Source organism: Phoca vitulina, unplaced genomic scaffold (assembly GCF_004348235.1).
Source record: "Phoca vitulina isolate PV1807 unplaced genomic scaffold, GSC_HSeal_1.0 scaffold14, whole genome shotgun sequence".
NCBI classification, from domain to species: Eukaryota; Metazoa; Chordata; class Mammalia; order Carnivora; family Phocidae; genus Phoca; species Phoca vitulina.
This window is the reverse complement of record NW_022589717.1, coordinates 40,433,129-40,457,564: the sequence shown is the minus strand read 5'-3', so window position 1 is coordinate 40,457,564 and position 24,436 is coordinate 40,433,129. Positions and strand designations below refer to the sequence as shown.

General features: G+C 34.3%; 1 protein-coding gene across 1 annotated transcript in view; it reads right to left on the bottom strand.

Annotated features, from left to right (window-relative positions):
* The window catches only part of TLL1 (tolloid like 1), a 207,233-nt gene that overhangs the window by 71,371 nt on the left and 111,426 nt on the right, over window positions 1-24,436 (bottom strand). Inside the window, exons 7-9 of the mRNA XM_032413149.1 lie at window positions 18,141-18,246; window positions 11,150-11,274; window positions 128-243 (exon numbers count right to left, since the gene is read on the bottom strand). Coding sequence (XP_032269040.1) covers window positions 128-243; window positions 11,150-11,274; window positions 18,141-18,246 — 347 coding nt within the window. The remainder of the gene's footprint in view (window positions 1-127; window positions 244-11,149; window positions 11,275-18,140; window positions 18,247-24,436) is intronic.

The window sequence follows — 24,436 nt, the reverse complement described above, 5'->3', positions numbered from 1 at the left end:
CTGAGATTTTTAGTCTTGTATTTGAAGAATCAAATAAGAATAAAAAATAAAGGAAATTATATTTAAAAGAAGATGAATCTCTGTATTTATATGACACTAAATGAGAACTCTTGATGATAGAAACTACCTTCTCCCCTGGGGTCACTGAAACTCTCCAGATGCAGTGGGTATAAGAAGGGTAGCCATTTGGAAATCCTGGAGACAAAAGGTTGCCATTGGATTCTTGTAGGGTTTCTCCACATGCTAAAGGAAAAAAAAAAGATACATATATTTGATATTTTAAAGAGATGACTTACCCATATTTCCTTAAAAAGATAAGATCATTCTTTAATTTTTCTGAAAGACATCATAAATAAAGCCCTGAGTCTTTTGGTGTTAGATGAAAATATATATTTGTGTTCTATAAAAGACTTTTCCTTTCCAAGTAAATTCACCTTATGTCTCCATTACCACAATTTTAACATACTTAATGGTATCATTAGGGCTAACCATAAAACAAGACTATGAGATAAATAATTTGGCATTCATAAAGTTCTTCCTCATGGAAACTTCTCTCATTCATCCCCAAAGAGTTAGTAGGTGACCTATACTCATATTCAAGCCAGTGGATATCTGGTTGATGTGGCTAGGGGATAACATGAAACATAAATAATATTTTTCAATGTAAAGTGAGGTTAAGTTTCATAGCAAATATCACATCAAAGTCCAAAAACAGAAATCTTAATAATTAGAATACAGTCAATGAAGGTCGTACCAAAATGTCATACACAGTGAAAATTTTTCTCAAAATAAGCTGAAAAAAATTGAAAGGTTAAAAACATAAAGGAAGATTAAAATTTTCCAAGATGTGGACATTTATTTACTCTATTATTTATGTTGATCCTAAGTAGAAATTACAGGAAAAGCAATTGTGTTTTCCTCTTACTAAGGCTGTCTAATTTCTTAGAAGTAATTATCAGTCATCTAAAATAGCAAATTATCAGTTGCACAGCCTCAAGATCTGTGTGATTAATATCTCTAGGGCCATTTCACACAGAGTGTAATTAGCTCATTGGTTTAGCCAAGGTTAGTGGTCAGAACCATTCTATAATGGGTTTTCCTGTTGCTTTTGTAAGACATAGCATGTGACACATGAACCTAGGCTGCTTTAAGTATCCTGAATTCAAGAATAGTTCTTCCACTTCAGCCTGTCATCTTTATAACCTTCATTCAGTAATTAAAAAAAAAAAAGACAAAACAGTACTTTCCCTCTGAAGGAGACTGAAATCAGACTGCGATATTATCATATTATAGAGTCATAGCTACCAGCAGGTGAACTCTCGTCTCATCAAATCCTCCATAAATAATAAATGGTTTTGCATATCTTAAGTTAAATGAAGAAAGAAAGATGATGACTTTGAAAACAAAATGGAGGGTGCCTGGGTGGCACATTAAGCATCTGCCTTCGGCTCAGGTCACGATCCCAGGGTCCTGGGATCGAGCCCCACATCGAGCTCCCTGCTCTGCGGGAAGCCTGCTTCTCCCTCTCCCACTCCTCCTGCTTGTGTTTCCTCTCTTGCTGTGTGTCTCTCTCTGTCAAATAAATAAATAAAATCTTAAAAAAAAAAAAGAAAACAAAATGGAGCTGTAAAAAGTCTGATATGATATAAATATTTATTTGAAAACACAGATACTAAGTTTGCACAACAAAATACATTTCAAGTAGAAGTAAGCAGTGTTTATTCTGATTAACAGGCAGATAAAAGCAACTTTAGAACAAAATGAAAATGCTCAAGGTCAAAAATACATAATTCAGCATTTTCCATGAAACATCTAAGGGCTCTTGATAAATATAACATTATAAGAACCCTTAAAAAAATGAAAATTTATTAAGATTTTATTAATGCAAACAGTGTGCTTCTAAGAGGATCAGTTCAGATGCTATATAATCATTTGGGAGTTGAGTGTGTTTCAATGAAAAATACTGTAATTCATAGCTAAAAATAAATTATTTAATGATTGAAAAGTACACTAAGCCACATAGAATGTTGTTACTGTATTTACTAAAGTGAAATTAAAACAATTAAATATATTTAATCCACAGATGTACACAAACAATACTGTTTTGATAAAGATAAAATGGAAAACTCTATAAAACGAAAAATAAACAGAATCAGCATATAATTCAAATATTAAGTAAATCTATTATATAGCATTTGCTTATAATGCTTATAATCATTTGTGCATTTACCTCAGTAAGTGTGGTTGTCCCAGGCTACCTGACCCTTACTACAAAAGATATTTCAACACTTTCCCCAGACATAGGTTGATTAATGCTCAGATATACAAAGCAAAGTTTATTATTAAAAGAACTAAAGGAAAATCAGCAAGAAAAAAGTGGCACTATGAAGTTAAAATGCATAGGCTATTCATTTACTCAGCAAAGTCCATGGTGAGAAAACACAAGTTTTAATCATGGCATTATCACTTACTAATTATGTCATACAAGTAAGTCTCAAAAGCTTCAGCTTCAGTTTTCTCTTGTTAAATGGCCATCTTATTAACATATACTTAATAAAGTTGCTTTGTAGGAATAAAATGTTATTATGCCCTGAATCTTCTTTTTAACCCTTAGATACCTCTTCCATAGGTAGGGAGACTGTGGTCTAAAGTGTTTGAATATGGGGCGCCTGGGTGGCTCAGTTGGTTAAGCGACTGCCTTCGGCTCAGGTCATGATCCTGGAGTCCCTGGATCGAGTCCCGCATCGGGCTCCCTGCTCGGCAGGGAGCCTGCTTCTCCCTATGACCCTCACCCCTCTCATGTGCTGTCTCTCTCTCTGTCTCGAATAAATAAATAAAATCTTTAAAAAAAAAAAAAAAAAAAAAATAAAGTGTTTGAATATGTCTTTGAACTACAAAACTTAGTCATATGTAGGAGAAAAAAGATAAAAAAATATACAGAGGACAGTTATTGTTATCACTGCCCTAACAAAAATTACTCTAAAACTAAATATAATTCAGAAATTAAACTTCTATCTCTGTAGGCAGATGACACAATCTTACACGTATAAAACTGTAAACATTCCACACACACATAAAACTGTTAGAACTAATAAATAAATTCAGCAAAGTTGCAGGATACAAAATTAACACAAAAAATCAGTTGCTTTTCTATACATCAGCAAAAAATATTTCAAAAGGAAATTAAGAAAACAATCCCATTCATAATAGCATCAAGAAAGGATAAAATACTTGGCAATAAACTTAACCAAAGAGGCAAAGGACTTGTACACCGAAAACTAAAAACATTGATGAAAGAAATTAAAGATGACACAAACCAATGGAATGATGAGCTATGTTCATGACTAGAAGAGTTAATATTATTAAAATATCCATATTACCCAAAGCAATCCACAGATTCAACATAATTTCGATCAAAATCTCAGGGGCATTTCTTGCAGGAAGAAAAAAAAAAATCCTGAAATACACATAATACTGCATACCAGAAATAGCCAAAACATTCTGGAAAAAAAAAAAAAAAAAAAACGAAGCTGGCTCCCACTTGCTAACTTCAAAACATATTACAAAGCTACAGTATTCAAAACAGTATGATATTGGCATACGACAGACATATAGACCAAGAGAAGAGAAGAGAGAGCCCCAAAATAAACTCATGTATATATGGTCAAATGATCTTCAACAAGGGTGCCAAGACTACTCATTAGGGAAAGCATAGTCTCTCCAGCAAATGGTGTCAGAGAAACTAGATATACACATACAAAAGAATGAAATTGGACCCTTATCTTACACCATACACAAAAATCAACATAAAATGAATTAAAGACTTAAATGTAAGACCCTAAACTGTAAAACTTCTAGAAGAAAACAGGTAAGAAACTTTGTAACAGTAGTCCTGGCAATGATTTCTTGGATATGACACCAAAGCACAGGAAATAAAAGCAAAAATGGGCAGGTGGGACTATGTCAGCTAAAAAAGCTTCTGTACAGCAAAGGAAACAATCAAGAGAGTGAAAGGCAACCTTCTGACTGGGAGAAAATATCTGCAAATCATATATCTCATGAGGGATTAGTATTCAGAATATATAAGGAACTCATACAAATCAATAGCAAAAAACAAAATAACCCAATTTAAAAAATGGGCAAAGAAAAAGAAATGGGCAAAGAAGACACACAAATGGCCAATAGGTATATGAAAAAAAAATGTTTTACATCACTAATCATCAGGGAAATGAAAATCAAAACCACTATATCACCTCACACCTGTCAGTATGGCCATTATCAACAAACAAACAAACAAACAAACAAAAAATAAGAAGTGTTGGCAAGGAAATGGAGAAACTGCAGCCTTTGTGCGCTGTTGGTAGGAATATAAAATGGTGCAGCCACTATGGAAAACAGTGTGGGATTTCCTCAAAAATCGTAAATATAGTTCCCAAATGATCCAACAATCCCACTTCTGGGTATTTATTCAAAAGAATTGAAAACAGGATCTGGAAGAGATATTTGTGCTCCCATTTGCATTGCAGCATTATTCATATCAGTCAAGAGACAGAAACATCCTAAACATCCATCAGTGGATGAACGGATAAAGAAACTGTGGTATATACATAAAATAGAATATTATTCGGCCTTAAAACAGAAGGAAGTCTGGCATATGCTACAACCCAGATAAACCCAGAGGACATGATGCTGAGTGAGATTAGCCAGTTACAGAAAGACAAATACTGCATGATTCCACTTACATGAGATTTCTTTTTTTTTTTTTAAAGATTTTATTTATTTATTTGAGAGAGAGAATGAGAGACAGAGAGCACGAGAGGGAAGAGGGTCAGAGGGAGAAGCAGACTCCCCGCTGAGCAGGGAGCCCAATGTGGGACTCGATCCCGGGACTCCAGGATCATGACCTGAGCCGAAGGCAGTCGCTTAACCAACTGAGCCACCCAGGCGCCCTTTTTTTTTTTTTTAAAGAACATGAGATTTCTAAAGTAGTCAAATTCATAGAAGTGGAAAGTGGAATGCTGCTTGCCGGGGGCTGGGGGAGAGGGAAATGAAGAGCTGCTGCTCAATGGGTATAGAGTTTTAGTCATGCAAGACAAAGAAGTTCTAGAGATCTGCTGTATACCAATGTGCATAGAGTTAACAGTACTGTACTGTGCACTTACAAATTTGCTAATAGGGTAGATGTCATATTACGTAATTTTTTGCCAAAACAAAAAATAACAATAATAAAGCAGTTGAACTTCTAAGTCCTTTATCATATGATCAATCTCACTTATGAATTAGGTAATTCACATATACCTTCATTCTTCCAGAATAGAAAATTGTATAATTGTACAAGAATTATACAAGAATTTGCAAGAATTTAAATTGTATAACTGCTACTTGGATTGTGTCTTGTTCAGCAATTATTACAAACTCTTGACCTTTTAATAACATTAAGTTTATAGCTGTCTGCATGTCCATCTACAGTTACTTTCTCACCAAATGTCTGTAATATCCACCCAATACCAAAGATTGAGAACTTTCCTTCCTCAATATTCTGTAGGAGCATATTTATGATCTTACTAAGGCTAAGGAAAACAGATAGAGATGAACAATAATTTCTATTTGATAAATCTCTTCCCAAAGGATCTTGACAAATTCTAGATTAGGGGAAGAAATAAAACTGCATCTAATCAACTTAATACTACCTAATTAACTTATATTTATACCCCTTAAACTTTTAAATATAATAAATAAGATACAGGTTTAAATGATTTTTTTTAAGATTTTATTTATTTATTTGACAGAGAGAGACACAGCGAGAGAGGGTACACAAGCAGGGGGAGTGGGAGAGGGAGAAGCAGGCTTTCCGCTGAGCAGAGAGCCCAACGCGGGGCTCGATCCCATGACTCTGGGATCATGACCTGAGCCGAAGGCAGACGTTAATGACTGAGCCACCCAGGCGCCCCTAAAATGATTTTAAAAATATAAAATAAAATGTAAAATGATTTTAAGATAAGGAAATGTTAAAAAGAATCCTAAATCATCTGAGAGATAATGTGAGATTAACAATGAAATATTTTAAAATACATTTCAATAGCAACTGCCTCGCCAAGTCTGAATCATCCTTTAAAATGAAGCATAAGCACCTACTCCAAGGAGCCTGCCTCCCGCAGTGTGCAGCCCAGGTTAGGCATCTCTCGCAGAACTGCTGTAGCATCCTTTAAGGAGGAAATTTACTTCCTACCCAAGTGATATTGTCTGCGGGATGCCCCAGAGGCTCAGCTATTCGTGTGTGTAGTCTGTGCTTCCTTTTCTGTGGCCATAATATCTGGCACGGTGCCTTCCACGTGTTAACGGTGACTCATTCATTCATACAGCAACTATTTATTGAGCACTTAATTTACATCAGATTCAGAACACCATGAGGGAAAACCCAACTCCAATCCCACAAAAGCTTACATACTCCAGTGTGGGAAATGCCAAATGAATGATGATTATAGGATTAAGACACAAAGACCAGGATCAAATGAGGCATTTACCATGGTGGAGTCCTGGGAGATGAGGAAGGCTTTAAGTAAGAGGTGACATAGGAGCTGAATCCTAAATATGAGCTAGGATTTAACCAGGCTGCCTGGAGGAAGAGGCAGAAGGCAAGGATACTGTGGTGCCAGGAGCTAAACAAAGTGGAGGTGAAAAACTAGCCTGGAGGGGTAATACCTAGAGAAAAGACTCAGGGAAGACACAAGAAAAATATTTTGAAATGGCATAATGGAAAGAAGATTAGCCTTTATCCTAAAAATAAGCAAAGTAAGATTTGCATATTTAAAGCCACTTAACAGCAGCTTGGCCAGAGAACTAAAGAGATGTAAGAATAGGGACAAGAGGTGAATTAGGCGGCATTTCAACAATCCAGACAAAAGATGAGGCTCCCCAGAGTAGGGGATTCACTGCAAGAATGCAAGATTCCAAGAAGGCAGCAGGACTGACTAGCTGGAGAAAGTAATGGAGGAATGAGGTGAGACTGCCCTTCATAATTCTGGCTTGGGCTACCAGATGAGCTATGTCTGGTGCCATCCATTGAACTAGGGGATGTTTACAGGGAAATGAAGAAAGGGGTCCACGAATAAGTGGGAAAAAAATAGCTAAATTATTATTTTTTGCACATGGGCAATATTTTGGCCAAGAACTGTATATATACCAGCACATATATAAAGTATATTCTGTCTGGAATCTCAGAAAATTATACCAGGAACCAAGAGATTAATGCTTAAGTAACTAAGAAGAACCTTATTTCAATTTTAAAGGTAAAGTTAATGAAACAAGTGTTTAAAGGGAGGTAAAGTTTCTAGTATTCAGACTCCATGCATGCTGAAATTGGCCTTCCATCCTTAAAGTGTCCACACAAATGGGCATCCATGGACAGGGACATTCCACACACATAGTGCATGTGTACTAGCTTTGAAAACTTTTAAATTTGTGAACATAGACTGTACATGTGTTGATGTGTGAATACACATGCACTTTTATGTAACAAGGAAGATTCTAATCCTTAGAAGGCCCTTTATTTTTGATATTTTATTTTGTATTTCCCCTAATTTTATTATGTTACTTGATGTATTTATTGGGGAAAATTTACTGGAGAATATTAGGATTGATGGTTGATGAAGTACTAAGTAAGCAAAAAGTTCATGGGACTACAGAAAAGCAAATTTAAGAGAAAATGCAAATAAAGACCAGTGACTGTACCAGGAGAAGAGTTAAACTAAGCAGTTTAGAAATCAAAAATGAAAGTAATCCTTAGATTAGATCAAATAGAAAAAAATACATTTAAAAAATGAGTCACAAGAAAAACAAGGCCCTCAAAGAGAGAGAACAGTAGTACCCATTACTGATTTATGAAGAGAAAAATATCCACTGCAACTCAGACAGGCTAGAGAAGATCTCCTTCAAGAGCAAACTGTTAATTACTGGCATAAAGGGACAATAAGACCATAATGATGACCTATTCTCTGCCTTAGCTTGGGGGAGAATCTTGACAGTATGTAGGATGCAAGGGATTATAATGGCAGGTACATAAAGTACCATTAGCGGCTGTCCTTTTAGATGCCTTAATGCTAGAAAGACCTGGAAGCTGTGGGAAGGACATAGGACTGGCCTTTGGGCAGCACTGTCCAGAAATCTATTCAATCCCAGGGTTGGGCAGCTCTCCCTTTATTTCCCTTCCTTCTCCTTTCCGGGATGTGGTCTGGCGATGGATGATGGGGTCTTATGTCGGAAGAGTGCCAAGGCTGTAAAGGATCATATTCTTTCTCTACATTAACAGTGCATCAGGAGATCTTTCTTGCCTGCTTCTAAAGGAACAAAAAATGGCAATGAAAATAATTCTAAACTAAAAGAAACTTATCTTCATTCCATCACCTTAAAAACACAACTTTAGTCCTATATGGAGCTTTTTCATGATTAGTATGCACCGACTCTACAATGAGTAATTCAGGTTTCCCATACAAATCTAATTTATATATTTGGCATATATAAGTAGATATATATAATAATGGATTACAAGTTGTTTACCAGCTAGAAAGTCTCATAAAAAATAGTTTATATTGTTTTAAGGGAATTAAAAATGCATACATTTTAATGCTCTTCATCTTCTGATAGATAAAAATACATTTCCTATATTATCAATGGAAAGGCAATAATATTTGCAGTCTACCTACTATTACCTGCCTATTAGAAACCTGCCCTCTTGGACTCAGGGCCCCACTTATCATGGACCATAAAAGCTATATAACCTTAAATATTTAAGTGTGAACCAGGTCGGTATTCCTTTCAAGATTAAACTCTTAAGGAATAACTCTATAAAATGCAGATCCAAAACAGCTTTGAGGGTAAACTGATAAGAAGTAAAGAGTTGGAGTAATGTAGCCAAATACCTCTGACTGGCTCTATTCATCAGCAATTTCTAACAAAAGAAAACAATAAGACAAACTCCAAAGGACTATGCAGTTTTATAACTCTCTCCTTTCTGTATTAAAGCCAAGACACAACCAGATTTCATTTTATAAACTCCTACACTCTTCCTAGATGATTCTCAAATAAGTTATCTTATTTACACTTCTATGTACAGTTATCAATCTTCCACATTACTCCATTAATATTCTTGGAGCTACTGGTGAGCTTACTGTTATCAGTGTAACTTAAGTTTATTTGCCCTACATTTCTACCTATATCATTAGTGCTCTCCATTGTAAAGAAATGAAGAATGTTAAATTCATAACCATATACAAGTCTCAAGCTTGGCTTCACACACACACACACACACACACACACACACACACGGGCCGAGACGGAGAGAGAAAGAAACAGAAAGAGCAAGAGACAAAAAAAAGAGAGAAAGGGAGGGACTTGTTTGGTGGGTATTAAAAAGTCCAAGATAGAAAATAAGTCATTCTTAAAGATTCTGTGAACTAAAAGTTTACATATTCTTATTTTAAAATACATATTTATATGTCTTAGCTCTCTCTTACTTACCATGCAAATAAATAAGCAACTTTCTCATACGGCTTTAGAAACACAAGATATCTTTCTCATTGATGATGGTACCTTCATGAATGTGGTTTTACTGTATTAACAAACCAATGTACACATTATTACTATATTTCAAGTAAGAAAATAGCTTGTTTATGTGTTTACATAAATAAACTCTCAAGTGAAAACTATATGTATCTTCCCATTGGTAACTTAAATATTTAAGAGCTATAGGCTGAAAATTATAGTGTCATAAGTTTGATTACTTTTCTGATTCCTACTGACTGACTTTCCTACAATTCAGTGTTCTAAATGCATTTCTAGTGTGCTTTTTAAGTGATATATATATATATATATATATAAGTATATATATGTACATATATATATGCATCCAAACACATACACACATACACACACACATGTATTTAGAGAGACAAACAAAATACTTTTCCATGTGAACTGTTTACTTAGTTGCTATTAACACACAATCTTCCCCCAAATCTTCTACTTTCAAAGTTAGAAAGTATCATATGGACTATGGACTCTGAGAAACAAACTGAGGGTTTTGGAGGGGAGAGGGGTGGGAGGATGGGTTAGCCTGATGATGGGTATTAAAGAGGGCACGTTCTGCACGGAGCACTGGGTGTTATGCACAAACAATGAATCATGGAACACTACATCACAAACTAATGATGTAATGTATGGTGATTAACATAACATAATTTTAAAAAAGTATCATACGTCCAATACTACCAGAAATTAGCCAAGGATCACTCATTTCTTTTGTCATAGTGGTGCCATTTACTTACAAATACATCTTTCCTATGGAAATTTAGATTTAAAAATATACCACACATACATGTATAATTTACATATATACACGAACAAAAATTTGGGGAAGAGCTGTGCTAACCAAAGTTAAAAACATATTTCTTTGATATATGTTATTTCAAAGGATTTTGACTATGCAGGAGTTGCATAGAGTATGCAGCGTTTCCAATTTGAAAGCAGATTCTTTTTTCTTTTTTGGACCAATAAGTCACTGGTGTTCTCTTGGAACAGTCTTATTAAGAACTTCCCTTAATCTCTTTTTCATAACTTTAACCAGTAGCAAAACATATGGTAACTCACTAGCAACACGGTTAGAACTCCTTTTTTGCAACAATGTTATAAATTCCAACTAATAACATTTTAATTTATATATCATTAATGGTGGTACTTGCAAGAAAAAGATCATTCAGTCCTCAATGCTGAAGTTGAAATAAGGGATATTCTTTTTATGTTGGCAAGAAAACTCAACATTTGACTATAAAATCCTGCAACTATTTAATGACAACTATCAAACAATCGTGCTTTTTGCTCTTTTACTTGTTAAGTTAAAAGAAAAAAAAGTACTATCCCTGTTAGGAAAACATACTATCCCCGCTTAAATTTGATTTCTAGCAATTTGTTTTTAATTTTATCAATGGGTGTTCCAGAGTTCTCTCATTTCATTTTATGATTACTGACTTTGAACTGAAAACGTCACTTGCCAGCATGGAGAGACACAAGTAAACAGTTCAGGGAATTGTGGCTTACTCATCTGGAACAACACAGTCAGGCACAATTATGGCTCTGTTTTTGTATGGTGCAATACCTGGACATCTATACAGCTTTCTTGCCTGTGCAATATCTCCTTTGCTTAAACGGGTTCGTTGACCAATTGCAGGACGTATGCCATTATCATCACGAGAGGGGAGAATAGTATCCAGAAACATCCCCCTGAAAAAAATCAGAAGCAAGCCACACATAAGTCACCAAATTAAGACACATACATTCCTTACAAGTATGAGTATATATAATTATCTTTTTTCAGACTCACGTCAGTTAAAGGGAAAATACATCAGTGTTGAGCTTCAAATAGTGTGCCAGACTTTCAAAACATGTTTATCAAGGTAGGAAAAAAAAGTTGTGTTAAATTGTATACCTAGCAAAAGTCAATGAAATAATTTTAAAAATCTAGAATTCTATATAGTCCCCCACCAAATATAGCATGACTTTTTTTTAGGCTTTTAAGCAAATCTAAGAACCACTTGGATTAGTAAATTGTAAAACAATTTTCCCTCATAGAAGTCTATATTTTAAGGACAACCTACAATACATATTTTTGAGGTTACTAAAATTGTAAAAGCCAAAAAATGTTATTTTTTAAGTTAACTTATTAATTTAACCTATGTATTCTTAGAAGTCCAAGTATTACAGTACGTTAAAAGAACAGGAAAAAAAAACAGAGTATCAAATTTTAGAAAGAACATTTTAAGCAAAATAGTTTTTTGATACACACACACACAGAGACACAAAGAGAATAAAATTTTCATGGTAAAATTAAGAAGAAAAAAACTAGCAATGGCAAAGCCCTAATAATACTAAGCTAGACATACCAAGTCGTGAGATACCCAAATTTGTGATACTATCTTTCTCAATCTTCAAAACTAAAAATTCTGAATATAATGCACTAAAGACATAGTCTTAATTTTGCAATGAATATCAACATTTATAACTCTAAAGGAAGAACTGAACTTAAAAGTTAAATGGACTGGGAAACTATTCCAGTGGTAAGAAGGATGAGGATTTCAAAAAAAAGAGAAGCTTTCTATAAAAGTATTTGAAATTAAGAAATACAATTGTTAAAAAAAAATATTTTAAATTAGGATGAAAGGCATGATACTCCTTTCCAAAATTTTAATGAATAAATTGTATTTAGACTACAGGTTAAAAGAACATTTCGTCTCTATCCTTTCCTTTAGGAAATATTTCCTAAGCACTGTTGTAGGTCTGGATTTATAGCCATTAATAAAAGAAACACTATGATTCTCACATTTTAATGTAGGGCAAGAGACATTAAACAAAAGATTGAGTACTGAGAGAGTGACAGGTCCTATGGAGAAAAAGAAGTGAAGATGGACATTGATTATCCATGATGGGGTAGTTTTTAAATAGAGTGATCAAAGAAAAACTCACTTGGAAGTTGACATTTTGGCCAAACATGAAGGAAGTGAGAGTGAGGGCACTGTGAGTAAATGGGAGTAGAAACTTCCAGAAAGAAAGAACAGGAAATTCAACTGCTCAGAGATGGGAGAATCCTTAAAGTGTTTGAGTGTCACACAGAGAATGTGACTTTTAGTCTAAGGAAAACTGTTACCATCTGGAAGATGGTAAACAGAGGAATGACATGATCTATGAGTGCTTTATGACTAACCTCTCTGGCTCCCAGGTAAGGGTAGTGATCTTTATAGATAAAACCTGGATAACACAAATAAAAAATGGAACTCTTTACAAATCTAAGTATCTACAGAACTCCACATGCATATTGCTTGAGATAAAGGGAGGGAGGGGAATTGATGATGACTTATGGGAGTAGACCAGCAAAAGTGAGAGGTTGCTCATAATAAGATGCAACTCCAGCTAGGTCAATGCATTGAAGGAGAAGTTGAGCTATAAAGTAGGGTAGTATTGAGAAAAGCCATTCTTCAACTATACTTCATGAATCAACAGATATTTTAAGTAGGTAAGTCCAAATTAATGAAGGGTTACCATTTCTGCAGTACTTCAGTACCAACAAAATATTCATTATTTTCTAGGGGCGCCTGGGTAGCTCAGTTGTTAAGCATCTGCCTTCGGCTCAGGTCGTGATACTTCAGATCAGGTCGTTATCCCAGGTCGTTATTCGATTTAAAAAGGTCAAGGACATCTTGACATAGATATATTCAAATTCAGACAATAGAATGATGAATTTTGACTCCTCTCTGCTGAGGTACCTTCTCTTCCATTCAGAAGGGGGTAAGTCACACTTTGTTTTGTTCTTCCTTTGTGGTCAAGAAGTTAACAATTCTCTCCCTCTGCTTCCAGGCCTGTTAAGCAATACAGGTTCTTCCTGAATATCCTCAGTGAGGTACTATCAATAGTCCAGAGACAGATTACAAAGGGCTTCACTTACTAATCTTCATTTGTTCTACCTACACTAGAAGAGTGAATTAGCTATGCTTCTTTAAGAAACTTTGTAAAATTTTGCAATTCCTTCATTAAAGAAAAATAAGCAATCCCAGTTAGCAAGCCTCTACATTACAAATTACCCATGCATATAAAGACCACATATATCTAGTTCTATTCTTCCTAAAAGTAAGTACCTAAATCTGCTGATGGGCTACATCCACGAAGACAACTGAAACTTTTTATAGACTCCCTGGGTTCAGAAGAAAATATAAAATTTCAAATACTTGCATTAACAGAATGAAGAACAAAAACCACATGTTCATCTAATTAATGTAGAAAAAGCATTTGACAAAATTCAAAGACCTTTCATGATAAAAACTTTCAACACGGGCGCCTGGGTGGTTCAGTTGGTTAAGCGGCTGCCTTCGGCTCAGGTCATGATCCTGGAGTCCCTGGATCGAGTCCTGCATCGGGCTCCCTGCTCGGCGAGGAGCCTGCTTCTCCCTCTAACCCTCCCCCCTCTCATGTACTCTCTCTCTCTCTCATTCTCGCTCTCTCAAATAAATAAATAAATCTTTAGGGAAAAAAAAAAAACTTTCAACACACTAGGAATAGAAGGAAACTGTCTCCACATAATAAAGAACATAAATGAAAAGCCTACAGCAAACAACATACTCAGTGCTGAAAAACTGAAAGTTTTTCATCTAAGATCAAGAACAAGGCAGAAATGCCTGCTCTCACTGTTTCTATTCAACATAGTACTGAAAGTTGTAGCCAGAGCAATTAGGCAAGAAAAAGAAGTAAAAGACATCTAAATAGGAAAGAGAGAATTAAAACCATCTCTCTTTGTAGATCATGTAATCCTATATGTAGAAAACCCTGAAGAGTCCACAAAAAAAAAAAAAAAAAAAAAGTGAGAACTAACAAACAAATTTAGCAAAGTTGCGGAATAAAAATCAACACACAAAAAATCAGTTGTGGTTTCATACAATAGCAATGAACAATCTGAAAAGGAAATTAAGGAAAACAATTCCATTTAAAATAGCATTAAAAATAATAAAGTACTTAGGAATAAACCCAACCAAAAAAGTGAAAGATTTGTACACTAAAAACTACAAAACATTGCTCAAAGAAATTAGAGAAGACATAAATGGAAAGACATTCCAATTTTTATGGATTAAACAACTTAGTTCGTTAAGATGTCCACACTACTTAAAATGATCTACAGATCCAGCCACAATCTCTATCAAAATCCCAATGGCATTTATTGCAGAAATTTAAAAAGTCCTAACATTCATATGGAATCTCACAGAACCTCAAATAGCCAAAAAACTGTGAAAAAGAACAAAGCTGGAGGACTCACACATCCTGATTTCAAAACACATTACTAAGCTAAAGTAATCAAAACAGTGTGATACTGGCATAAAGATAGACCTAGAGACCAATGGAATAGAATAGAAATCTCAGAAATAAACCCTAGTGAATACAGTAAATCATCTTCAACAAGAGTGCCAAAACCACTCAATGGGAAAAGAAACAATCTATTGAACAAATGATGTTGGGAAAACTGAATATCCATGTGCAAAAGAATGAAGTTAGACAATTATTTAAGCTATGTACAAAAATTAACTCAAAACAATTTAAGACCTGAACACAAACCCCAAAACTATAAAACTCTTACATGAAAACATAGTGGAAAAGCTTCACACATTGGATCTGGCAATGATTTCTTGGATATGACACCAAAGCACAATTAACAAAAGCAAAAATAGGTAAGTGAAACTCCATCAAAATAAAAAGCTACTATGCAGCAAAGATGAAAAAAAAAAGAAAATATTTGCAAATAACATATGTAAGAAGGAGACAGAATATATACAGAAATACTACAATTCAACAACAAAAAAATTAAATAACCTGACTTTAAAATGGGCAAAAGAATTAAATAGACATTTCTCCAAAGATGATACACAAATGGCCAGAAAGCACATGAAAAGATGTTCAACATCATCAATCAGAGAATGCAAATCAAAACCACAATAAAACATCATGTCATACCCAGTAGGATGGCTACTATTTAAAAAAAAAAAAAAAGGAAAAAATAAATAGAAAATAATACATGTTGGTAAGGATATGGAATAACTGGAACCCTTGTGCACTGCTGTGGGATTTTGAAATGGCGCAGCTACTACAGAAAACATCATGGAGTTTCTTCAAAAAATTAAAAATAGAACTACCATATGGTCTGGCAATCCCACTTCTGGGTATCTATGCAAAATAATTGAAAACAGGGTCTGGGAAAGATATTTGCATACCCATATTCATAGCAGCACTATACACAAGAGCCAACAAATGGAAGCAACTCAAATGCCCATCAGTGGATGAATGGATAAACAAAATATGGTCTATACCTACAATGGCATATTATTCAGCCTTAAAACAGAAGGAAATCCTGGGTCACATGCCGCAACATGCATAAACCTTGACAACACTGTGCTAAGTGAAATAAGCCAGGCACAAAAAGACAAATACTGTATGGTTCTATTTAAAGAGGTATCTAAAATATCTAAATCCAAATTCACAGAAACACAAAGTAGAATAGTAGTTACCAGGGGCTGCCAAGAGGGGAAAATGGGGCACTGTTGTTTAATGGGCATGGGCATAGGGTTTCAGTTTTGCAAGATGAAAACGCTGTGAATATCTGTTTCACAATCATGTGAATATACTTAACATTACTAAACTGTACACTGAGAAACAGTTAAGATTATAAATTTTATGTTGTGTGTTTTTAACCACACAGGCACATACACACACAAAACTTCAAATACTTTGGAGGTGGTGGCTAAGAACTGTGCAAATATTTTATCTCCTGGAATTCAGTTATTTAAATATATGTATGAGTTAATAAACATCCTCTTTAAAGATCAAAACAATAAAATAATGTTGGTTGGATCAACTCTTCTAACAGGTAGGTATAGTTACTTTCACTCTAAGAATATAAGTTCATTAGGAAAACCGAATAGGATAATTTTGAAACAGTAAGACAAAATAATAGGTCAAGGCTGCTTGGCATGCAGCACCATGGTGTGGGGGGTGGGGATGATGGACTGCAGGTAGTAAGAGCAGAACGATTTATGAAAAAGAGGAAAGGAAAAAATTTAAACATGTAAAAGAAATACAGAGTAAGGGGAAATATATATTTTAAATGTTGGTATATATTCATCATCTATCAAAGACAGAAAGAATGAATTATTTTCTCTACTTTCCACTACCTCCTGTGTTCCAAAGAATCAAAAGTCAGTTTAGTTCTAAATAATTCAGTAGTATATGAGAGGCGCCTTGGCTGAACTGGGACCCAAATCCCATTTGTTACATTTCTACAGAAAACTCAATTCCAAACACTGACCTAAACATAAAGTTTTATAGCTCTTTGAGATTAATTTCAGGCCAAATTTATGGATGTATTTCTACCAAAACTTAAATTCAATTCCAGAAACAGTAAGTATTTGGGTGGTTATTATATTTAAGCAAATATATATGCACTTCAGTAGAAAATAATTATTAAATATCATTAATAATTATATTAAAATACAATTAACACTCAATTTTTTAAATAATACAGTTTTGTCTTTCAAAAAGCATAATTGAAAAATGTATCCAAGTATTAAGAGTTCTTTGAGACATTTTTCTTTACTTTTTATCAGGAAATTTTTTAGGGGGCACCTGGCAGACTCAGTCAGTAGAGCATGTGACTCTCCATCTCAGGGTTGTAGGTTCAAGCCCCACTGTGGGTGTAGAGATTACTTAAAAAAAATAATGAAATCTTTTTTTTAAAATGTTTTAAAAAGGGGGGGGGTATTAATTTGAATCTTTTGTATCTTCTTTCCACCCCTGCCTTTAGAAACAGATGTTTGATGAATTGTGAAATGGACATAAGTGGGCAAAAAGAATGAGTTGGAATGGACAAGAGGGTAAAATAGGCATAAAAATGGAAAGGGGATGACTTCAATGGTTTGACAGATCCAAATTCCTTACCTGGGAACTATTTGCTTGATGACATCATCTTTAGAATAAAGTAACTGAAACCCAAATTTATTATGTTCTTTAAAAATAGCATAAACTTTTAATGAAATGACTTTAAGGTTAATAAGTTGTAAAATTTTAAATTATATGAAGTAAAATATCTTCATAATATATTCTTTGAGAATTAAATTAGCATAACTAGCACTTGAGCAATAGAAGATACAGAGTAGAAAACACAAGTCACATAGACAGTAGACATTCCAACTCAACAACCAAGTACCCTATTTAATTTGTGAATGCCTAATTTTCATTAAATAATGCTAAGCCAATTTAATAGGCTGATCATTTAATAATCATTTTAGTTGGACATTTTAAAGTGATTTAGGAATGTAAAATAGCTTAAATAATTCATACCATTTTAATTTTTACTCTGAATTTATGTATCTGATAGGAAATGTGAAAATATGTTTTTAAAATTTCAAAAAGCTAGTGTTGGCTATAAATACCAAGTATTTTTCTACTTAATGGCAACAGTATTTGAAAGTGGTTCTAGTTCCAGTGTTAAACATAGCTTTGTGAGGAGCAACACAGAGGAAAGGAATTAAAAGTCAAAAGGTATAACCTGAGACTCCAACCTTGAGAAGGTGTTCCTGGCATAGTGCATGATACTGTCAAAGTCGTATCTTTCTCCAAGTGAGTTCACTTCTCCAGGCTCCATCTTCAGAAAATTGTACTCTTGACCTAAGAATCAGTCACAAACATTTCAGGAGCCTTTTAACAGACAGAGAAAAGAGAAGAGCCCCTCCTGGGTGTGCATCTGCTCTTTCAAAAAAAAAAAAAAATATATATATATATATATATATATATATATATATTTTTTTTTTTTGACAGAGAGATAGAGAGCACAAGTAGGCAGAGTGGCAGGCAGAGGGAGAGGGAGAAGCAGGCTCTCCACTGAGCAGGGAGCCGGACGTGGGGCTCGATCCCAGCACCCCAGGATCATGACCTGAGCAGAAAACAGCCGCTTAACCGACTGAGCCACCCGGGTGCCCCATCATCATCTGCTCTTGACTAAAGGCTGGTTACAGCTACATACCAATACCCAGCTACGTGCAAAAGTATGCATCCAGTGCTACTGTTTTCACTTCATATCACATTGAAAAAGTAATACTGAATTTGATTAATAAGTTAATTTTCAAAAAAGAGCTGGATTACAACAAGCATACTTTGGGTTGTTTTCCATGTATACATTTTACATTCTTATAATATTTGTTTCTCTAAAATCTCACTGCTTTTTTCAGTACTGCAGGAATGATCATAAAATGCTATATTGTTACCTAATGAGTCCCCACCTTTCTCTTATGACTACATTTGTCAAGATCAACAAAAATCATCCTTCTATTTGCTTTAGAGTCTTTCTATGAAACACTGAGAAAAATATAAAAGCAGTATTTGTACGTACACACAACACTGCAGGCTTTGGCCATGTGACTTTGTCACTAAAAGTAAAACACCAGCAGCAGAGTTCATTCAGAATGGAAACAAGATTCTCTCTGATGAATCAGTTCCAACCTCTACTTGGAGGGCTTTTTGATCAAGAAGAATGTGCTTCAGAACTTAACAATTTATTTATTTTTGTTTTACTTTTCACAACTGTCATTTTAACTTCTGGACATTTTCATTTTAATGGGTTTCTCAACTGGCTATTTATAACTGTATTGCTATACTGTTTCTTGAAATCTGAAAATAACAGACTTCTCTACGTAGATCTATGGCAATGGTTCCAGAAATGGAGAATTCCCTCAGAATTCAGGCCTCAGTGACTCCATTTTCACAACCTTAGTAGCTGAAGATGGCTGCTTTTATGGCTCATTTATGTAACTTCAAAAGTTTTGAAAGATCCAAATGTAAAGGTGAGTTCTCAGAATTTCAAATTCAAGGTTGCAACTCAGAATGGAACTATTACAACACTCATCTAACTAGGTTTTTATTCCAACTGCCATATGACTATGAACAATATAAATATTACATTAATGAAAAATTTTCCAAAAGACAATAAAGAAATTGAGTGACACCAGAACATAATATCTCTGTAAGAAGGAAATCCAGTATATTCACTTGAGCATTAAGGATTAAAAAATCATCCTTAAGTTATAGAACCCAAGTCCCAGGATAAAGTGTTTTAGTCTATCTTCAATGACCTCACACATTAATGAACTAACCAGCCTCTTTGGTGTAGTATGTGTTCCCCAAATCTCTGATGTATCTATCTGTATTATAAGCATCTTCAGGAAAAACCCTACATTCCTTCCAACCTCTCTTAGAAGCAACTGTTACAACTTTCTTCTTCATAAGGAAGAATAAGTATATTTTAACATATCCAGTTCTAAGGTGAGATTTTTACAAAGCTATGGAGATGATTTTATAGACATTTATCTATAACCCACTGGAGATTTCAACTTCAAGCACAATATGGGGAGATACTCTCTAGTTAAAGCAAAATGCTCTATAAAAATTTCCAAAAGTGGAACATTAAACAATTTCAGTCATACATTTTGAGGCCTCAACATGTAGATGACTCAGTGTTTGGTGCTAAATAAAAACAATATGGCCATACATAGTCCAAATAAAGAAAACTGAACTTATTTTATGAAAAAAAAGGAAGAGGATCAGAGATATAGAGCACCAGGGGAACTTACCCTAAACAATTAAAAAAAAAAAAAAAAAAAAGATGATAAGCCTTCTTCTTGAAAGAGTATTCTAAAATGGATCTTTAACCAATTTGGTTCCTACTGTAGTTACTAATTTTGCATATAAATGTGAGGCTAAAGTCTGCACATTAGACATTGCCCTTGAATAACAGTTGATCTTAAGTTTCTGAGCCAGAGCAAGTCATAAATTTGTTGAAGATTAATCTCCAACATGACATGACCTCTTTCATACTAGAATTGCCCTGTGACAGTAGTTCCACATACTTAGGAAATCTCACACAATAAATTCTTTCTTTTCTATTGGCCTAAATGTTGAGTCACCCAAGGTATGCATAGCCATAATTGCTAAACACTGTGCTAAGTATTATATATTTATATACTACTTATATGTTTCTTGCTTAAGTACATATTTATGTTAAAATGGAGTCATTATTAAGAGTAAGAATCATTTTTTTTTTAAGATTTTATTTATTTATTTGACAGAGAGAGAGACAGCGAGAGAGGGAACACAAGCAGGGGGAGTGGGAGAGGGAGAAACAGGCTCTCCGCAGAGCAGGGAGCCCGATGCGGGGCTCGATCCCAGGACCCCGGGATCATGACCTGAGCCGAAGGCAGACGCTTAACGACTGAGCCACCCAGGCGCCCCAAGAGTAAGAATCATTTTTGAAGGTTACTTCCTTTATAAGATGTTTTCTCCATTTAATAAAAGAAACCTAATAACTCTGGTTAACAGCAAACTTCTACTCATTTAACTGGTAGTTGAAATCATTTTCAGAAATATTATTTCCTCTTTATTTCTTTCCTAATGATATAAAGTAAGATGAACTTTGATAGCTGGCTCAGGCATTTGAGTCCCCTATATTGGGGGTAAACATTTTCTGTACTTCTCTTTGATAATCAACACTACAAATGATTTCATCATTTTTTAAACTGAAATACAATTGACATAAATATTATATTAGTTTCATGTGTACAACACAGTGATTAGACACTTGTATACACTGATCACCACAATAATAAGTCTAATTACCCTATATCACCACGCAAAGTTAACAAAACGTTGACTGAATTCCCTATGCTGTACATCACATCTCCATGATTTACTTATTTTATAACTGGAAGTTTGTACTTCTTGATCCTGTTCACCTATTTCATATTGCCAAATCCCCTCCCCTCTGGCAACCACCACTCCGTTCTCTGTATTTATAAGTCTCAGTTTTATTTTGGTTTATGTGTTTATTTGTTTGTTTTGTTTTTTAGATTGCCCTTAGAACTGAAATCATGTGGCATTTGTCTTTCTCTGGCTGACTTATTTCACTTAGCATAATACCCTCATGGCAAGATTTCAGTCTTTTTCATGACTGAGTAATATACCATTGTGTGTGTGTGTGTGTGTGTGTGTGTGTGATGTCTTCTTTATCCATTCTTTTTTTTTTTTTTAAGATTTTATTTATTTATTTGAGAGAGAGAGAGAGAATGAGAGGAGGAGGGGCAGAGGGAGAAGCAGGCTCCACGCTGAGCTGGGAGCCAGATGTGGGGCTTGATCACAGGACCTGGAGATCATGACCTGAGCTGAAGGCAGACGCTTAACCATCTGAGCCACCCAGGCACCCCTTTATCCATTCATTTATTGATGGATACTTAGGTTGTTTTCCTATCTTGACTATTGCTGAAAATGCTGCAATGAATATAGGGATGAATAAATTCTCTTGAATGGTGTTTTTGTTTTCTTTGGATAGATAACAAGAAGTAGAATTGCTGGATCATACGGTAGTTCTATTTTTAGTTTATTGAAGAACTTCCATACTACTTTCTATAGTGGCTGCACCAGTGCGTGAGGGTTCCCTTTTCTTCACGTCTTTGCCAAGACTTGTTATCTCTTGTCTTTTTGATGAAAGCCATTCTAACAAGTGTGAGGTAATATCTCATTGTGGTTTTGATTTGCATTTCGCTGCATTAATTATTGATGATTAATGATGTTGAGCATCTTCATGTGCCTGTTGCCCATCTGTATGTCTTCTTCAGGAAAATGTCTCTTCAGAACCTCTGTCAATTTTTTAATCAGATCATATTTTTGCTATTAATTTGTATGAGTTCTTTATATATTTTGGATATTAACCTCTTATCAGATATATGATTTGCAAATGTCTTATCATATTCAGCAAGTGCCTTTCATTTCACTCATGGTTTTTCTCACTATGCAAAAGCTTTTTTAGTTTGATGTAGATCCATTTATTTTTCCTTTTGTTACCCCTGCATTTGGAATCAGATCCAAAAACAAACAAACAAACAAGAAAACCAACAACAACAACAACAAATACCATTAAGCCTAATGTCAAGGAGCTTACTGCCAATGTTTTTATCTAGGAATTTTATGGTTTCAAGTCTTACATTTGTCTTTAATCATTTTGAGTTAATTTTTGTGTATAGTGTAATAAAGTGGTCCAGTTTCATTCTTTTGCATGTAGCTGTTCAGTATTCCTAACACCATTTATTGAAGAGATTATCCTTTCCTCACTGTATATTTGTGCTCCTTTTGCTGTAGATTAATTGCCTATAGATATAGATGATATAGATATAGATATAGATAGTTATAGATATAGATATTTATATGGGTTTATTTCTGGGCTCTCTATTCTGTTCCATTGATCTATGAGGCTATTTATAAGCCAATAGTATATTGTTTTGATTACCACAGTTTTGTAGTATAGTTTGAAATCAGGGAGTATGATATCTCAGGCTTTGTTTTTCTTTCTCAAGGTTGCTTTGTTTATTCGGGTTCTATTGTGACTTTTTAGAAATTTTAGAATTATTTGTTCTAGGTCCATGAAAAATGCCATTAAAATTTTGATAGGGATTGCACTGAATCTGTATATTGCTTTGGGTAGTGTGGATATTAACAATATTAATTCTTCTAATCCATGAACATGGAATATGTTTTTACTTATCCGTATTTTCTTCAATTTCTTTCACTAGTGTTTTATAGTTTTCAGTCTACAGGTCTTTCACCTCCTTAGTTAAATTTATTCCAAGGTATTTTATACCTTCTGAAGCAATTGTAAATAGGATTGTTTTCCTGATTTCTCTTTCAGATAACTTCTTATTAGTGTTAGAAACACAACATATTTTTATATATTAATTTTGCATCCTGTAAAATTTACTTAATTCATTTATTAGCACTAAAAGTTTTTTGGTGGAGCCTTTAAGGTTTTCTACAAATAGCATCAGGTCATCTATAAATAGTGGCAGTTTTCCTTCCTCCTTTCCAAACTGTATGCCTTTTATTTCTTTTTCTACCTAATTGTTGTAGCTGGAACTTCCAATACAATTTTGAATAACAGTGGCAAAAATGTCTTGTTCTGATCTTACAGGAAAAACTCTCAGCTTTTCACCATTGAGTATATTAGCTGTGAGATGGCCATATATGGTCTTTATTATGTCAAGTACATTCCCTCTATACCCACTTTGTTAAGAGTTTTTATCATAAATGGATGTTGAATTTTGTCAATGCTTTTTCTGTATCTATGAGACGATCATATGATTTCTATATTTTGTTATTGTGGTATATCACATTGGTTAATTTGAGCATGTTAAGTCATCCCTGCATCCCTGGAATAAATTCCACTTGATCACAGTGCATGATTCTTTTAATGTATTGTCAAATTTGGTTTGCTAATATTTTATTGGGGATTTTTGCATCTATATTCATCAGAGATATTGACCTGTAATTTTCTTTTCTTTTTTCTTTTTTTTTCTTTCTTTTTTTTTTTTTTTTGTGGTGTCCTTGTCTGGGTTTAGTATCAGAGTAATGCTGAGTTCGTAAAATGAGTTCAGAAGTACTTCCTCCTCTTCAAATTTTTTTTTGGAATAGTTTGAGAAGGATAGGTATTACATCCTTGAATGTTCAATAGAATTTACCAATGAAACTTTCTGGTCCTGACCTTTGTATGTTGGGAGCTTTTAAATTACTGATTCAATCTCCTTATAAGTAATTAGTATATTCAGATTTTCTATTTCCTTATGATTCAGTCTTGGAAGATTATATGTTTATAGGAACATAACCAGTTCTTCTATGTTGCCCAATTCGCTTATCTATAATTGTTCATAGTAGTCTAATGATCCTTTGGATTGCTGTGGTATCTCTCTCTCTCTCTCTTGAGTCTAGCTAAAGGTTTATCAATTTTGTTTATCTTTTCAAAGACCCAGCTTAGGAGCGCCTA